Here is a 16042-nt window from a genome sequence, read left to right as displayed (position 1 = left end):
GTCATGGTACCTTGTTAAAACTAAGAAGTTATCATTGGTACAAGCTATTGTTCATGGGGTTGCAAAGAGTCGGACACAACTGAGGGACTGAACATACACACACACACATATACACACACATATACACGCACACACACATGCACACACGCACACACACAGAGTATTGATACAGCTCTTCCATGATGTCACAACAGAACCATGCAAAGGATAGTGTATTTTTCTTCCCCGTCCTTCACTATCTCCTGGAGTTTGCAGGGATGATGTTTTACTGTTGTCAATTCCAGGGTTCAGGAAAAGTAAGATTCAGGACCTGTGTACTTTGAGCGCCTTATGCCAAAGTTCCCTGATATTTGGAGAGCAGGCATTGCAAGGCTGCAGTGTGAGTTTTCAGGTTGCGTGAGGACACCTGGCTGAGGAAGTTACAATCCAATCCATTCTCCACTCACGAAGCTCTGTGCTCAATATGTGCTCCATCTGCCCAGAGGAACAGTATCTTGTCTAAGCCACACAAAGACTGCTGATTATGCTAGAGACTGCCCTGTATTCTTCTTCCAAATTGTGGTTAAAAAACATGTAAGATAAAATTTACTGTCTTAACCAGTTTTGAGTGTTTACTAATATTACATGGAGTATATTCACATCATTGTGCAATCGATCTCCAAGACTTACCCTGTCCTCAAAAAACAACTCCTACTCCCCCTCCCCTAGCCCCAGTTCCCAGCCTACTAGTTACTGTCTCTATGAACTTGACCTTCCCTGGTAGCTCAGCTGGTAAAGAATCCGCCTGCAATGCGTAAGACCTATGTTCAATCCCTGGATTGGGAAGATTCCTTGGAGAAGGGAATGGCTACCCACTCCAGTATTCTGGCTTGGAGAAAAGAGTCGGACATAACTGAGCTGCTTTCACTTTCATGAACTTGATTATGGATGGTTCCTATAAAAGGAATCGTATAGTATAATATTTGTCTTCTTATGACAGGCATATTTCACTTCCCCATTCATACTGTAGCATGTGTCAGAACTGGCTTCCTTTTTAAGGCTGAATAATGTCTGTATACGTGTGTGCGTGTGTGTGCTGTCGCTTCAGTTGTGTCTGACTCTCTGTGACCCCATGGACTGCAGCCCCTCAGGCTCCTCTGTCCACGGGGTTCTCCAGGCAAGGATACTGGAGTTGGTTGCCATGCCCTCCTCCGTGGGATCTTCCAGAACCCAGGGACTGAACCTGCATCTCTTATGTCTCCTGCGCTGGCAGGCACTTTCTTTACCACTAGCGCCACCTGGGAAGCCCCAGGTGTGTATACACTACATTTTAAAATCCAGTCCTCCATGGATGGACTCCTGGGTGGCTTCTTCCTTTTGTCGTTGTGGATCATGCTGCCTGAACAAGCTATACAAATGCCCTATGGTCTGGGAACCTTGATTTTGAGAAGAAAATCTGCCTGTTCAGTGATGATAACCACCCAAACTGAATTTTGGAGAATAGTAATAGCCACCCTTATAATTCAGTGCTTTCAAAACTGATGATACATACCTTGGAGATGCTGTAAATAACAGCACTTTGTGAGCATAAAATGGTCTTCCTTCTACCAGAAAGGTGACATCTGACATTTCTTTATTGTTAAGGAAGTGAGGATCTGGAACAGGAAAGGGAGAAAGGGTAGCTTTAGAGGAGAGAAGGATGAGGTTTGGATTCCTCTTTTGGAAAAGCGCCCATAAGAGCTGACAGGGAGGCCACGGTGATAAAATACTTGCTGGAGAGACCGTGACCGAACAGGAAACAGGATCAGTTACAGGAACGTGCAATTAACTGGAATTCAGTATTTCACAGGGAATCTTCACAGCTTATTTGTGATTAAAAGTAGCACTTCCCCTTAGAAGATTCACCCCAGGCCACAGTTCACATGACTGTCAGGTGAGGAGGGCGACCATCTACCCACTCGGCCTCTAAGGAGGTCACCTGCCCCACCTCACTCCTCCTCCTCCTCCAGCTCAGCACCCTCCTTTCCTGATGGAAGCGATTCCTGCCTGCTTGCTGCTGTGTTTCAGGTGAGGATCAGAGGCAAATGAGCCAGGCTCCTGCCCTCATCTCCAGGAAAAAGGAAGCTGTGTAACCAGTTGTACAGCGAGCACTCTAGTACTTCCCGAGCATTCACGATGTGCCAGGCACCATGCAAGCTGGCATCTGCAGGTGTAAACTCACTCAGCCCTGGGAGAGAGGGGCCACTGTCGGGCGTATGACAGGGACATGACGCCAGGAGTCACAGTGACGTGGTCAAGCGAGTGGCTGGTGGAGAAGCCAGGATGTGAACGTGCACATTCGGACTCCAGGGCCTGCATTGCTAAGCACCGGAATCCTCCGATTTGCCTGGCATCTTAGCCATTTCTCCTGGGGCTACAAAGGTGCCAGTCCGTCCTTAGCGCAGCACTTTGGTCTCTCTGGGAAAACCCACCAACTGGCCCATGCACCTGTACCCCTACCCGACTCCACCATGCTCAGTTTCTAAGTCAGACCCCTGGCCTGGCCCCTTTCACAGACCCTGCTGTAACTTAGAACCAGAATTTGCCTTTTTGGCCAATTCTCCTCCTGGTTGATTCACCCTAGGTGGTGGCCCTAGGTATCCTCCACTTATATTTCTCTGTCAGTACCTATAGCCTCTTGACCTCTTCCCAATAAAAAAGCTTTAATCTAAAACATATAAAAAAAGGCATAAACATATCAAATCATCTGTAATTTTTTTAAATTAAAAAATGCAACAAAAACCAAAGAGACTGGAGGAGGAAATGGCAACCCACTCCAGGATACTTGCCCAGGAAACCCCATGAACAGAGGAGCCTGACGGAGGGTCCATGGGGTCAGAAAAGAGTTGGACATGACTTAGCGACTAAACAACAACAACAAAGAGAAGAAAGGCCACAGAGGATGCCAGAGAGTTGGCCAACACTCGCTTCTCCACTTGCTTTAAAGACTGTCAACATGTTGGAGCGACATTCTCCCTCTTCTCAACAACCCATCTCCCTCTGCTCGGACTCTCACTCCCACTATCCACCTTCAACTAGCTCCCACTTCCGCTTCCCAAACTGCTAACATCTCCCACCTTTAGCTCTTTTTACCATTCTCCCCCAGAATGCACTGGGAGGGCAGAGGACAGGTACTATAAAACAATCAGGCACGTGCGCTCCAGTTTGCCCCAGTCCCCACCACTCCCTATTGTATTACACCACACCCATTTCCCTCATTTACGTGGCCTTCCTGGCCTTATGGAGATGCCACTTCGGGGCTTTTGTCACTACTCACCCTTCTCTTTCCTTATAAGCAGGTCCCCAAGGAACAACTATTTGACCACCTTTAGTTATCTGAGCTTGGAATGTTGTATTGAAGATGCAAAACACTATATGCTTTATATCCACTTATTAATCATTATATTATGTCCTTTTTCTTTCATCTGTGAGCTTTGAACTCCTCAGGCCTGCCTTCTTTCTCTTGGTGCTAATAACCTTTGAATTCCAATGCTTGGCCTGAAAACCAGGCCCTTTTAATTGCTGGTGAAAAAAAATCTCAGCAAATTCAGGAGGAAAAAAAAATTTTCTCTCCTCTCCTATAGCTACAGGAGAGCAGATTTTATGCTGCGTCACTGAAACAGCCCTTGCAAATGTTTGCTCTAACAGGGGTGTCTTGTAAAGCACCAGATGTCAGAAATTATTGCTATGCCCTAGCAGTGTAACCTTCACTCTCTAAAGTCTGTAAATTTGATGGATCTTTATGATTTGTTGCCCTGGTAATATTTTAATTAACACCTGCTTTCTGCAAGGTAGAACTACTTGCAGTTTGAGTACATTTTGGATTGCCTACATGCTTAAAACATTCAGAAAATTACAATCATGGCATCCGGTCCCATCACTTCATGGCAAATAGATGGGGAAACAATGGAAACAGTGCCAGATTTTATTTTTTTGGGCTCCAAAATCATTGCAGATGGTGACTGACTGCAGCCATGAAATTAAAAGATGCTTGCTCCTTGGAAGAAAAGCTATGACCAACCTAGACAGCTTATTAAAAAGCAGAGACAATACCTTGCTGACAAAGGTCCATCTAGTCAAAGCTATGGTTTTTCCAGTAGTCATGTATGGATGTGAGAGTTGGACTACAAAGAAAGCTGAGCACCGAAAAATAGATGCTTTTGAACTGTGGTGTTGGAGAAGACTCTTGAGAGTCCCTTGGACTGCAAGGAGATCAAATCAGTCAATCCTAAAGGAAATCAGTCCTGAATATTCATTGGAAGGACTGATGAAGCTGAAGCTCCAATACTTTGGCCACCTGATGCAAAGAACTGACTCATTTGAAAAGACCCTGATGCTTGGAAAGATTGAAGGCAGGAGGAGAAGGGGATGACAGAGGATGAGATGGTTGGATGGCATCACCGACTTGATGGACATGAGGCTGAGTAGGCTCTGGGAATTGGTTATGGACAGGGAAGCCTGGCATGCTGCAGTCCATGGGGTCGCAAAGAGTTGGACACAACTGAGCTACTGAACTGGCTGACATGAATGGGCATAAAGAAAACCAGGCAACCTTTGACTCAGCTGCTAAGTTTTCTACTTTAGCAAAAATTTGTGCCATTTAAATTAATAGGTTATTTGTGACAGGAACAAAAATACTTTAAAGCATTTCCATGAATTCATCCTTTTCACTAATTTAAACTAGCTCACCTATTTCAAAAGTAGGGGCTTTGCTAAAGGATAGCATTCTTCAGCTGCTTCCATTTCTGCAAAGTTTCCTGGTCTTTATAGGAAAAGGAAACAGGAAGTAGGAAGGTCCCCAACCTTAATGGGAAGGGGTGTCCTTTATCTGTAATATTTTACCAGTCCCCAGGCAGTGAGAGACAAGCCTTTGCAAAAGAAGACTCATGCTTCAGGCTTCAAGGTAGTCAGGTATTTGCCTTTTTTCCTGGTTGATTCACCAGGTTACCAGCAGCCCCAGGATCTTCTGAATGAAATCGGTGCCTGATGGAAAGGTTTCTTCTGGAAAATCCCAGAGGCCAACTGGAGAAAGATGGGATTGTGGCTTTGGTGGGGGACCTGGGTTCATGCTCCAGCTCCACCTGAACTGATGCTGAAGCCTCTGCAGAGCCTCCCTGTCTTCAGCTGTGACCTGGATAATACTGCCTGTCTCCCGGGTAGCCCAGGGATTGTTTGAGAGAGAGTAGGGAGGAGCTTGGCTAGGGCTAGCTCAAAGCAAGTGTCCAAGAAGGGTGGAGAGTGATTACCGCTAACCTGATGGGAGTTCAGGGCATCCCATCTCCTCAGGTCAGCGCCATTCCCCTCGTGTGTGTGCGTGCGCACGCGCGTGTGTGTGTGTGTGTGTGTGTGTGTGTGTGTGTGGTGTGTTTGTCTAGAGGGTGACTCTTGCTCATCTCTCCTTCCAGTTCCTTGCAGGATTCCATTAGGGGCATACTACCGGCCTGTCACTGTACCCTGCTTGTTCCATCTCAAGGAAGAGGAACTTCTTAGAGGAGAGGATGGGGGAGAGTGGCTATGCAGATCTCAGCCTTCTCTGGACTCTATTTGGCTACTGGAAGGGCGTGGGCAGTCATCACTGTCAGTGATGTGCAGAAGAAAGGTGTTCAGCGGAGGGATGAGGTACTGATGAGTCCCCTTGTCCTTATCCCCAACGTATTTTCTCCAAACAGTTTAATCATGTAACAAAGGTGATACCCCGATCTCCACCTGCCTCACTCCTGTATCCACCCTGTTCGCCCTCCAACATGCCCAGTCTCTTCTTTGGCTGCGTTTGCTTCCTTCCTGTCCTCAAATCACAAAGCAACAGTTCAGGGCTGGACCCAGGAAGCCCCCACTCACCCAGGCGTGAGGTCTGCTTCCGTTTGATCTCTGTGAGCTTGGGGATGGGGTAGGGCCCGTAGCAGTGAGTGAAGATGACACACAGCTGCTGGCTGATCACTTCGTTCTGTGGAAAGGAAAGAAGAGCTCACATTGATGGGGCCTGTGTGAGACCTCACCCAAGCCCCTGTGTAAGAACGGGCCCCCTGCCCCTGTCGTGGGCCAGAGGAGCCCACAGACTGACTGCAGGTTCCGAGAGAAATTCCCTGGACATCACACCTTTGCTTTGCCCAACAGGCCCTGGGTTTGCTTGTTCAGTTTGTCCACCATTTCTAGCAGGTTTATGGTGGAAGTTTAATTTGTAATTAAATCTTTTCTTGCTCCAATCATTTTTTATTGGAATATAATTGCTTTACAATGTTATGTTGGTTTCTGATGTACAACAAAGTGAACCAGTTATATGTATACAAATATTCCCTCCCTCCTGGGCCTCCATCCCACCCCCTCCCAATCCCAACCCTCTAGCTCATCACAGAGCACTGAGCTGAGCTTCCTGTGCTTTATAGCTCTCTATTTTACACATGGAGGTGTATACATGTCAGCCTCAATCTCCCGATCCATCCCACCCTCCTCATCTCCCCACTGGGGCCACATGTCCATTCTCCATGTCTGCATCTCTATTCTGCCTGGAAACAGGTTCATCCGGACCATTTTTCTAGATTCCACCTATATCCGTTAATATACGATATTTGCTTTTCTCTGACTTACTTTACTCTGTATGACAGATTCTGGATCCACCTACATCTCTAAAAATGACCTTATTTCATTCCTTTCAGTGGCTGGGTAATATTCCATTGCGTATATATACCACAACTTCTTTAACCATTCATCTGTCGTTGGACAGCAATGCCACTACTGGGTATCAGTTCAGTTCAGTCCAGTCACTCAGTTGTGTCCGACTCTTTGCGACCCCATGAACCACAGCACACCAGGCCTCCCTGTCCATCACCAACTCTCAGAGTTCACCCAAACCCATGTCCATCGAATTGGTGACAGCATCCAACCATCTCATCCTCTGTCATCCCCTTCTCCTCCTGCCCCCAATCTCTCTCAGCATCAGAGTCTTTTCCAATGAGTCAACTCTTTGCATGAGGTGGCCAAAGTATTGTAGTTTCAACTTTAGCATCAGTCCTTCCAATGACTGATCTCATCTTCTTTAGGAGGACTGGTTGGATCTCCTTTAGAATGGACTGATTTGATCTCCTTGCAGTCCAAGGGACTCTCAAGAGTCTTCTCCAACACCACAGTTCAAAAGCATCAATTCTTTGGCACTCAGCTTTCTTCACAGTCCAACTCCCACATCCATACATGCCCACTGGAAAAACCATAGCCTTGACTAGATGGGCCATTGTTGGCAAAGTAATGTTTCTGCTTTTGAATATGCTATCTAGGTTGGTTGAATATGCTATCTAACTTTCCTTCCAAGGAGTAAGCGTCTTTTAATTTCATGGCTGCAATCACCATCTGCAGTGATTTTGAAGCCCCCCAAAATGAAGTCTGACAGACACTGTTTCCATTGTTTCCCCATCTATTTCCCATGAAGTGATGGAACCAGAGGCCATGATCTTAGGGTATGTACCCAGTGAAAAACCATAATGCAGAAGGACACCTTTGCCCCAGTGTTTACTGCAGCACTATTTACAATATCCAGGACATGAAATCAACTTAAATATCTAATAATTTCTTTACTATTCATTGGAAAGCAAGTTTTGCAACTCACAGGATGGAAAATAAGTTTTTACCATAAGCACACCTTTATCAATGCTGAAAAATTCTTGTAGCTGTTGCTGCTGCTGCTGCTGCAAAGTTGCTTCAGTCATGTCCGACTCTTCATGACCCCATGGACTGCAGCCCACCAGGCTCCTCTGTCCATGGGATTTTCCAGGCAAGAGTACTGGAGTGGGGTGCCATTGCCCTCTCCGGTAGCAGCTAATTAGCCTAAAAATGGCAGCAGGAAGCCCTTCATGTCCTGTGCCCGCACTCTCCACCACCAAGACACAAATGCTCCTGATTTAGCTTTCCTGTGCACTTGATTCTGGTGCTGAGGCATTTCTGGATCCAGAAGTGCTCAGCTGAATCACTTTCTCCTAAAAAAGTACGTGTGCATTTTGGAGGAATAGTTCTGCGATGCAAAACTATGGCTGTTCCAGTACTCTGGGAGGCTGTTTCTGATCAACCTCCATCCTTCATGTCCTTCCCTCCTGTCCCACTGGGGCCCAAGCTGGTCCATTAATCTCCCTCCAACTGCAGGTGTGCAGGAGGGAAGCCAGGAATCAGAGCATTTTTTGGATGCTTTTTATTGGGTGAATGGGGTTGAAACCAGGGGCTAAAAACAGTGAGTAGATAGCTTGATATTTACAATATATTAAGAAAAGTAGGTTACAACACAGTTTGTACCATGTAGTTTTGGAAATAAAAGCCTACATATATATTTGGATTGACAGGTATAGAAAAAGGCCTGGAAAATAGAGTAGCTACCTTTGGGTGGGATGATGATGTTTTCTTCTTTTATATATATATGTACATACATATATATATCTTTTTATAATAAACAAGGGTTGCTTTGTACATAAATGGAATAAATACTACTTTTGATTTTAAAAAGATAGGTTTGGGACTACTAATGATGTTATCAGTTCAAGCTATGCTTGAATCTGCTTCCCTGTGTTCCTGAAAGAGAGGGATTGCAGCTCAACAAACGAAAAGAAATCCAACCCTTTGATCCTACGAGACAGCATGTTACCTCAGATGGGGTGCACAGAAGTGCCCAAGAGGAGGCAATCATGTTGGATAGAAAAAGGGATTCTGCTTTCAAAGATGAAGGCCTTCTGACAGAAGGTGTTACCTGCTCCTCTCACTTAACCCTCACAAAGCAACTGGCTCATGGTTCCAGCGGTGGTTCTCAAAGTGTGGTCTGCAGACCGCCTGAGCTTGTTAGAAATGCATGCCCTCAGATCCCATCTCATACCTCTGACTCAGAAACACTGGGGTGGAGCCCAGCAATCAGTATTTTAGCAAGTTTTCTGCTGATTCTAATGCCCCTTATGTTTGAGAACCACAAGTTTAATGTCCTGATATTCTGTCTTAGGTTTGACCTCAGCTGGTAACTGTAAATTTCCTCTGGTTTAAAGCCTGGTCATGGGCTTCCCTGGTGGCTCAGTGGTAAAGAATCTGCCTGCCAATACAGGGGACGCAGGAGACTTGGGTGTAACCCTTGGGTTGGGAAGATCCCCTGGAGAAGGAAATGGCAACCTACTCCAGTGTTCTTGTCTGGACAATCCCATGGACAGAGAAGCCTGGAAGGTTATAGTCCATGGGGTTGCAAAGAGTTGGACACAACTTAGTGACTAAACAGCAACAAAGCCTGATTGCAGAAATATGCTTCACTGACCAGCATGCAGCAGCAGTACTGCCTGGGAGCTCTCGAGAAACGCAGACTCTCACCCTAGCCCCACTGGATCAGATCCTCATTAACATGCTCTGCAGGTGACTCCCACGCACACTGATGTTGGAGAAGCATCAGGTGGTAGGCAAAATTGTGGTCCCTAGTGCCCCACCTCCGGGATCTAATGACTGATGATCTGAGGTGGAGCTAATGTAATAGAAATAAAGTGCACAATAAATGTAATGTGCTCGAATCATCCTGAAACATTCCCTCCCACTCCCCAGTCTGTGGAAAAATTGTCTCCCATGAAACCAGTTCCTGGTACCAAAAGTGGCTGGGTACCACTGCCCTAGAAGATTGTATGCCCTAACCCCTGGGACTAGGAACATCAAGAGATACCCTGCCCGTCAATCTGTTCTCTTTCCGGGCAAAAGGGACTTGGCAGGAGTAATTAAGGTCACTAAGTAGTTGCCCTTAAAAGAGGGAGATTACTTTGTATTATCTGTGTGGGCCCAGTGTAATCACGTAAGCATTTAAAATGCATGAAAAATTCAGAAAGGATGGAGGAGAAGAGGAAGTCAGCGGGACTGGAAGCCTGAGAAGGACTTGGTGAACTGCTGCTTGAAGACGGCGGGGGCCACATGGCAAGCTTGAGAGGGAATGCAGGCCCTGACACTGGGAAAAAATACGACCCCGAGGAGGAGCTGAATTCCACCAGAACCTGAATGAGGTTGCAAGTGGATTCTTCCTGAGTGTCTAGGAAGGAACCCAGCTGCTGACACCTTGATATTGGTCTTGTGGGACCCTAAACAGGGAGCCCAGCTGAGACCCTGTGCCTGGACTTCTGACCAGTGGAAACCACAAGACGGTAAACGGGTGTTGTCTTCAGCCTCTAAATCGTAGTCACTGTTATTGTGGCAGTGGAAACTAATATAGTTCGACCAGCGTTTGCCCCATGTGGACTCTATTTTGTCATCCCTATGGCCCCAGGGGGTCCGACACATTAGGGATGCCCAGTGAGTACTTGCATGTCACGTGAAAAGATGAGACAGTGACCTGCAAAATGCTCTGTGCGAACTGTGTTGACGAATGATGCTGGACTCACTACTTGTGCCCAGGGTTGTCTCAGGAGCCTTGCTGGTGAGTCAGCCCCTGTCTCATCAACTCTGGGAAGGACTGAAGATGCCCTTCTTGGACTTGATGACCATTAGGAGAAGCCTCAGGGCTTCCCTGGTGCCCCAGAGGTTAAGAATCCACCTGCCAATGCAGGGGACACAGGTTCAATCCCTGGTCTGGGAAGTAAGATCCCACATGCTACAGGGCGACTAAGTCTGTGTCCCACAACTACTGGACTCATAAGCCTAGAGCCTGTGCTCCACAACAAAGAAGTCACTGCAATGAGAAGCCCGGGCACTGCAACTAGAGAATAGCCCCACTCTATCCACAACTAGAGAAAGCTTGTGAGCCACAGTGAAGACCCAGCACAGCCAAAAATAAATAACTGAATAAATAAGGAAAAATATTTTAAAAAAGAGAGAAGCCCGAGCAACCAGGCCCTTCATAGGGACTTTTTTTTTTTTGATAGTGGTGGTGGTTGTTTAATTCAGTTCAATAGGTACTTATTTAGCATCTTAAGAGGTGACCTGCACTGTGAAAGGAGCCGTATTAGGGGCAACAAAGCAAGATCCCATCTCTCCAGGACCTCACAGCTTGCCCTTGCTTCTTCACTTCAATATGTGTTGTATCACCCGAGAGAGTAAAGACAAGGGCTGCTTGTTCTGAAGGGACAATCCTCAAACACTTAGAAATTATCTAGGAGGCACATAGCTCCCCACTCCGATGTCAGGGCTGCACATAGTGATTTAATCCCAAAGAGCACAGTCTGGAAGGTGAGAGGAAGGGGAGAGTAAGTTTGCAGTGGAGAAATTTGGCAAACACAGCGTCAGCCAGGTGATCAAGGTCATCATCTCCAGTGACGCGTCATACTGATAACATGTACCCTTGATGTGAGAAGAAAGGCACTTTACCTCTGAGGTCATCCTCCCTAAACCCATGACCTCAGTCGAAATCATGAGACAATCAATGCCTATTCCACTAGAGGGGCAGCCTATAAAATAGTGACCAACACTTCCCAAAAACAGGTCATCGAAAACAAGGAAAGTCTGGAACTTCCCTGGAGGCCCAGTGGTGAAGATTTCACCTTCCCATGCAGGGGTGCAGGTTCGATCCCTGGTCAGGGAGCTGAGATTCCCACATGCCTCAGGGCCAAACCCCCGAATATAAAACAGAAGCGATTTTGTAACAAATCCAATAGAGACTTAAATTAGCCATGTTAAAAATCTTGAAAACCAACACACACAAGGAAAACAAGGAAAGGATGGGATACTGTCTCAGCCAAGAGCAGCCTAAAGAGGTATGACAACCAAATGTAACATGGTGTCCTGGATGGGATCCCAGAGCAGAAAAAGACACTGGATACAGAGAAAATAGCAAGAAAGTATGGGATTTAGCTCACAATTGGAGAAGGGAATGGCAACCCACTCCAGTGTTCTTGCCTGGAAAACTCCATGGACAGAGGAGCCTGGAGGTCTATAGTCCATGGGGTCGCAAAGAATCAGACACTACTGAGAGACTAACACTCAGCTAACAATAACAAATCCATGTTGGTTCACTGTTGTAATGAATATACCACACTAACACAGGATGTTAATAATAGGAAGCAGATGAGGACTTCTATGGGACTCTCTGTGCTATCTTCTCTATTTCCCTGTAAATCTAAAGTCATTCCAAAAATGAAGTATACTATTAAAACAATCTGCTCCAGTGAGGAACTAGGGAAATGATGAAAGCACTATACGTTCAGGAAAGAAAGGGAAAGAAGACGGTTCATCAACAGTTCCGTAGGCTTGGCTTATTCATCCCCCAGAGGTTTCACAAATGTACCCCTTCCCCCATGCACTAAGCCATGCATTCACCCATTCATAAATTCTTTCTTCGAATATTCACTGAGCATCTGCTGAGTGCCAGGTACTGGCTAGGTCCTGAGGGATGGGCACTGTGTGAAGGACGATGGTGATGCCAGCACCAAAGACGCTGCTGTTTCCAAGACTTTCTGGCTGCTTCTCTCTCAGAGACAAGAGCCTTCAGAGAAGACTCATCACTATGTCTTTGAACTCATCTGTTTGTCAAGGCGTCTGCTATGCAAGCTTCTCTGTGCCTCCTCCAAGCAGTGAGGTTGTTGGGATAATTCCCTTTGCTTCCCTGGCATGCTGTCATTAGTTTCAGTTAATAGCTCTGGTGGGGTGAGACGGTCAGTTTCAGGCAGTGAACTGGGTTAATCTATGGATTTGGTTAACTCTGGACCCAAACCTGAAGACAGCAGATGGAATTAACCAAGCTTGAGGCTCACTCTTTTCTGGAGCAGGAGAGGGTGGGGTGGCTGTGCTGGGACAGATGGGGACACTCTCCTCTGAGTGACACATTTAAACTTGGAGCCTTTAGCTCAAAGGGCCACAAGGCTCAAGCCTCCACGGCAGCAGGGAATTTTAAAATGTTCAACTAGTCCACAGGAAGGCGGAAAAAGGAAAGACAGAGAGGCCGGACAGAAAGCAAAAAGTGCGATGGCAGACATAAGCCCTAAAGTAGTGATCATTGAATATAAAAGGTCTCAATATACCAATTAAAAGAGACTGGCAGAGCGGATGAAAAGCCCAACTATATGCTTGTTATAAGAAAGTCACTTCAAATCTAATAAAACAGGGAAGTTGAGAGTAGAGGAGGAAAAAAATACATATCACATGAACATTAATCAAAGGAAAGCAGGAGAGGCTATATTAATATTACAGAATGTATATTTCAGAGCAAAAAAACTAGCAGAAGAGAGAAGGGCATTATAAAATGATAAACGGGTTAATTTACCGAGAAGATGTTGCAGTCCTAACTGTGTATGCACTGAACAATAGATCTGCAAAATATGTGAATCAAAAATTGATAGAACCAAAAGAAGAAACAGACAAATCCACAATCACGGTTGGGATTTTATTATTCCTCTCTCAACTGACAGAATAAATAATGAGACAGAAAATCTGTAGGATATGGAAGAACTCACCATCATCATCAACCAACAGGGTCTTATCAACAGTTACAGAACACTCCACTCAACAAGGGCAGAAAACAGTCCTTTTTCCTTTGGCCACGCTGCACAGCTTTTGGGATTTAAGTTCCTTGACCAGGGATCTGACGCCCACAACAGTGAAAGCACCAAATCCTAACCACTGGACTACCAGGGGATTCCCAAACCCAGTCTTTTTAAGTGCCATGAAACATATACCTAGATAGACTATATCCAGGTCCATAAAACCAGCCTCAAAATTTTCAAAGGATTGAAATAATGCAGAACGTTCTCTGACCACAATGGAATCAACCTAGGAATCAATAACAGAAAGATAAGAGAAAAATCTCCAAACAATTGGAAACTAAATAACACATTTCTAAATAATTCATAAGTCAAAAAGGAAGTTTCAAGGGAAATAAAAAACACGCTGAACTGAATGAAAATGAGAATAAAACATATCAAATTCCATGGTACACAGAGCAGTGCTGAGAAAGATACGTATAATATCAAATGTACATTAAAGAAAAAAAGGAATAGTCTCAAGCTTCTATCTAAAAGATCTGGGGAAAAAATAGAATAAAAAAAGAAAAACCCAAAGAAGCAAATAATAAAGATAATTTAAGACAGAGGAGTAGCAGAGAGAGAAGACACAAACTAACAAATTTGTTCTAAAATTTATATCGAAGGCAAAGAATATGAATTCATTTGGTAAAAGAATAACACGGGAGGAAACAATTTACCCAATTTCAAGATTTATTTTTTAGCTACAGTAATCAAGATCATGTGTGGGGATTTCCCTGATAGCCCAGTGGTAAAGACTCTGAGCTTCTACTGCAGGGGGCACGGGTTTGAGCCCTGGTCTGGGAACTAAGCTACAGCATGCCACATGCATGCCACAAGGCACGGATCAAAAAAAAAAAAAAAAAGCAATTTGATGAAAGAGTCTTTTCAACAAAGATGCTGGAGCAAGTGAACATCCACTGGCAAAGCAAAAACAAAACAGCAATGTTGATCAAAGTCCCACACCTCATACAAAAATTAACTCAAGATGAAATGAATCACAGACTTAAATGTAAAACATGAAACTATAAAGCTTCTAGAAAAAAAATGAGGAGGAGACCTTCAAGATTTGGGCTAGGCAAAGCAGCTGGATGAATCACAAGTTGGAATCTAGATTGCTGGGAGAAATATCAACAACCTTGTAGCTGCAGATGATACCACCCTTATGGCAGAAAATGAAGAGGAACTAAAGAGCCTCTTGATGAGGGTGAAAGAGGAGAGTGAAAAAGCTGGCTTAAAACTCAACATTCAAAAACGAAGATCATGGCATCCAGTCCCATCACTTCATGGCAAATAGATGAAGAAACAATGGAAACAGTGAGATATTTTATTTTCTTGGGCTCCAAAATCACTGCAGATGGTGACTACAGCCACAAAATTAAAAAGATGCTTGCTCCTTGGAAGAAAAGCTATGACAAATCTAGACAGTATATTAAAAAGCAGAGACATCACTTTGCTTACAAAAGTACATATAGTTAAAGCTATGGTTTTTCCAGTAGTTATGTATGGATGTGAGAGTTGGACCATAAAGAAGGCTGAGAGCCAAAGAATTGATGCTTTTGAACTGTGGGGCCGGAGAAGACTCTTGAGAGTCCCTTGGACTGCAAGGAGATCAAATCAGTCAATCCTAAAGGAAATCAACCCTGAATATTCATTGGAAGGACTGATGCTGAAGCTCCAATACTTTGGTTACCTGATGCGAAGAGCTGACTCATTGGAAAAGATCCTGATGCTGGGAAAGATTGAGGGTAGGAGAAGAAGGGGGCGACAGAGGATGAGATGGTTGGATGGACTCACTGACTCCAGTGGACATGAGTATGAGCAAGCTCTGGGAGTTAGTGAAGGACAGAGAAGCCTGGCGCATTGCAGTCAATGGGGTCACAAAGAGTCAGACACAACTTAGCAACTGAACGACAACAAAGCATTCTGATACTTGATACCAAAAGCAGAATCTCCACAAATGGAAAAACTAAAATTGGACTTCCTTAAAATTAAAAGCTCTGTGAAAGACCCTGTTAAGAGGATAAAAAGATAAGCTACTGAGTGGGAGAAAGAAAGTATTTGCAAGCCATATATCTGACAAGAGACTATTTTCTAGAATTTACAAAGAACTCTCAACATTCAACAGTGAAAAACCAGTTTAATTAGAACACAGGCAAAGGACACAGACATTTCACTGAAGAGCATATACAGATGGCAAAAAAACACATGAAAATATGTTCAACATCATTAGCCATTTAGGGAAATGCAAATTAAAACCACAATGAGATACCACTTACACATCGATCAGAATGGCTAAAATAAAAAGATAGCAATAGCACCAAACAGTGAGAATGTGGAGAAATTTCATTACTCATATTTTGCTGGTGGGAATGTAAAATGGTGCAGCCTGTCTCAAAAACAGTTTAGCAGCATCTTTAGAAACTAACTATGCAACTACCATACAACCCAGCAATTGCACTCCTGAGCATTTATCCCAGAGAAATGAAGACATATTCACATCAAACACCTGTGCTGGAATGTTATAGTAGCTTTACTTGTAATAGCTCAAAACTGGAAACAACTCAGATGTCCTTCAATGAGTGAGT

At 44.7% G+C, this 16042-nt stretch overlaps 1 protein-coding gene across 2 annotated transcripts in view; it reads right to left on the bottom strand.

Moving 5' to 3' along the window:
* BTBD11 (BTB domain containing 11) overlaps positions 1-16042 on the bottom strand; it is a 322152-nt gene that overhangs the window by 20033 nt on the left and 286077 nt on the right. For both annotated transcript variants that reach the window (XM_018048218.1, XM_018048217.1), the window contains 2 exons: positions 5857-5962; positions 1532-1634 (listed from right to left, as the gene is read on the bottom strand). In XM_018048218.1, coding sequence (XP_017903707.1) covers positions 1532-1634; positions 5857-5962 — 209 coding nt within the window. The remainder of the gene's footprint in view (positions 1-1531; positions 1635-5856; positions 5963-16042) is intronic.

This window comes from Capra hircus, chromosome 5, assembly GCF_001704415.2.
Source record: "Capra hircus breed San Clemente chromosome 5, ASM170441v1, whole genome shotgun sequence".
Lineage (NCBI taxonomy): Eukaryota > Metazoa > Chordata > Mammalia > Artiodactyla > Bovidae > Capra > Capra hircus.
This window is presented reverse-complemented; position numbering and strand designations above follow the sequence as displayed.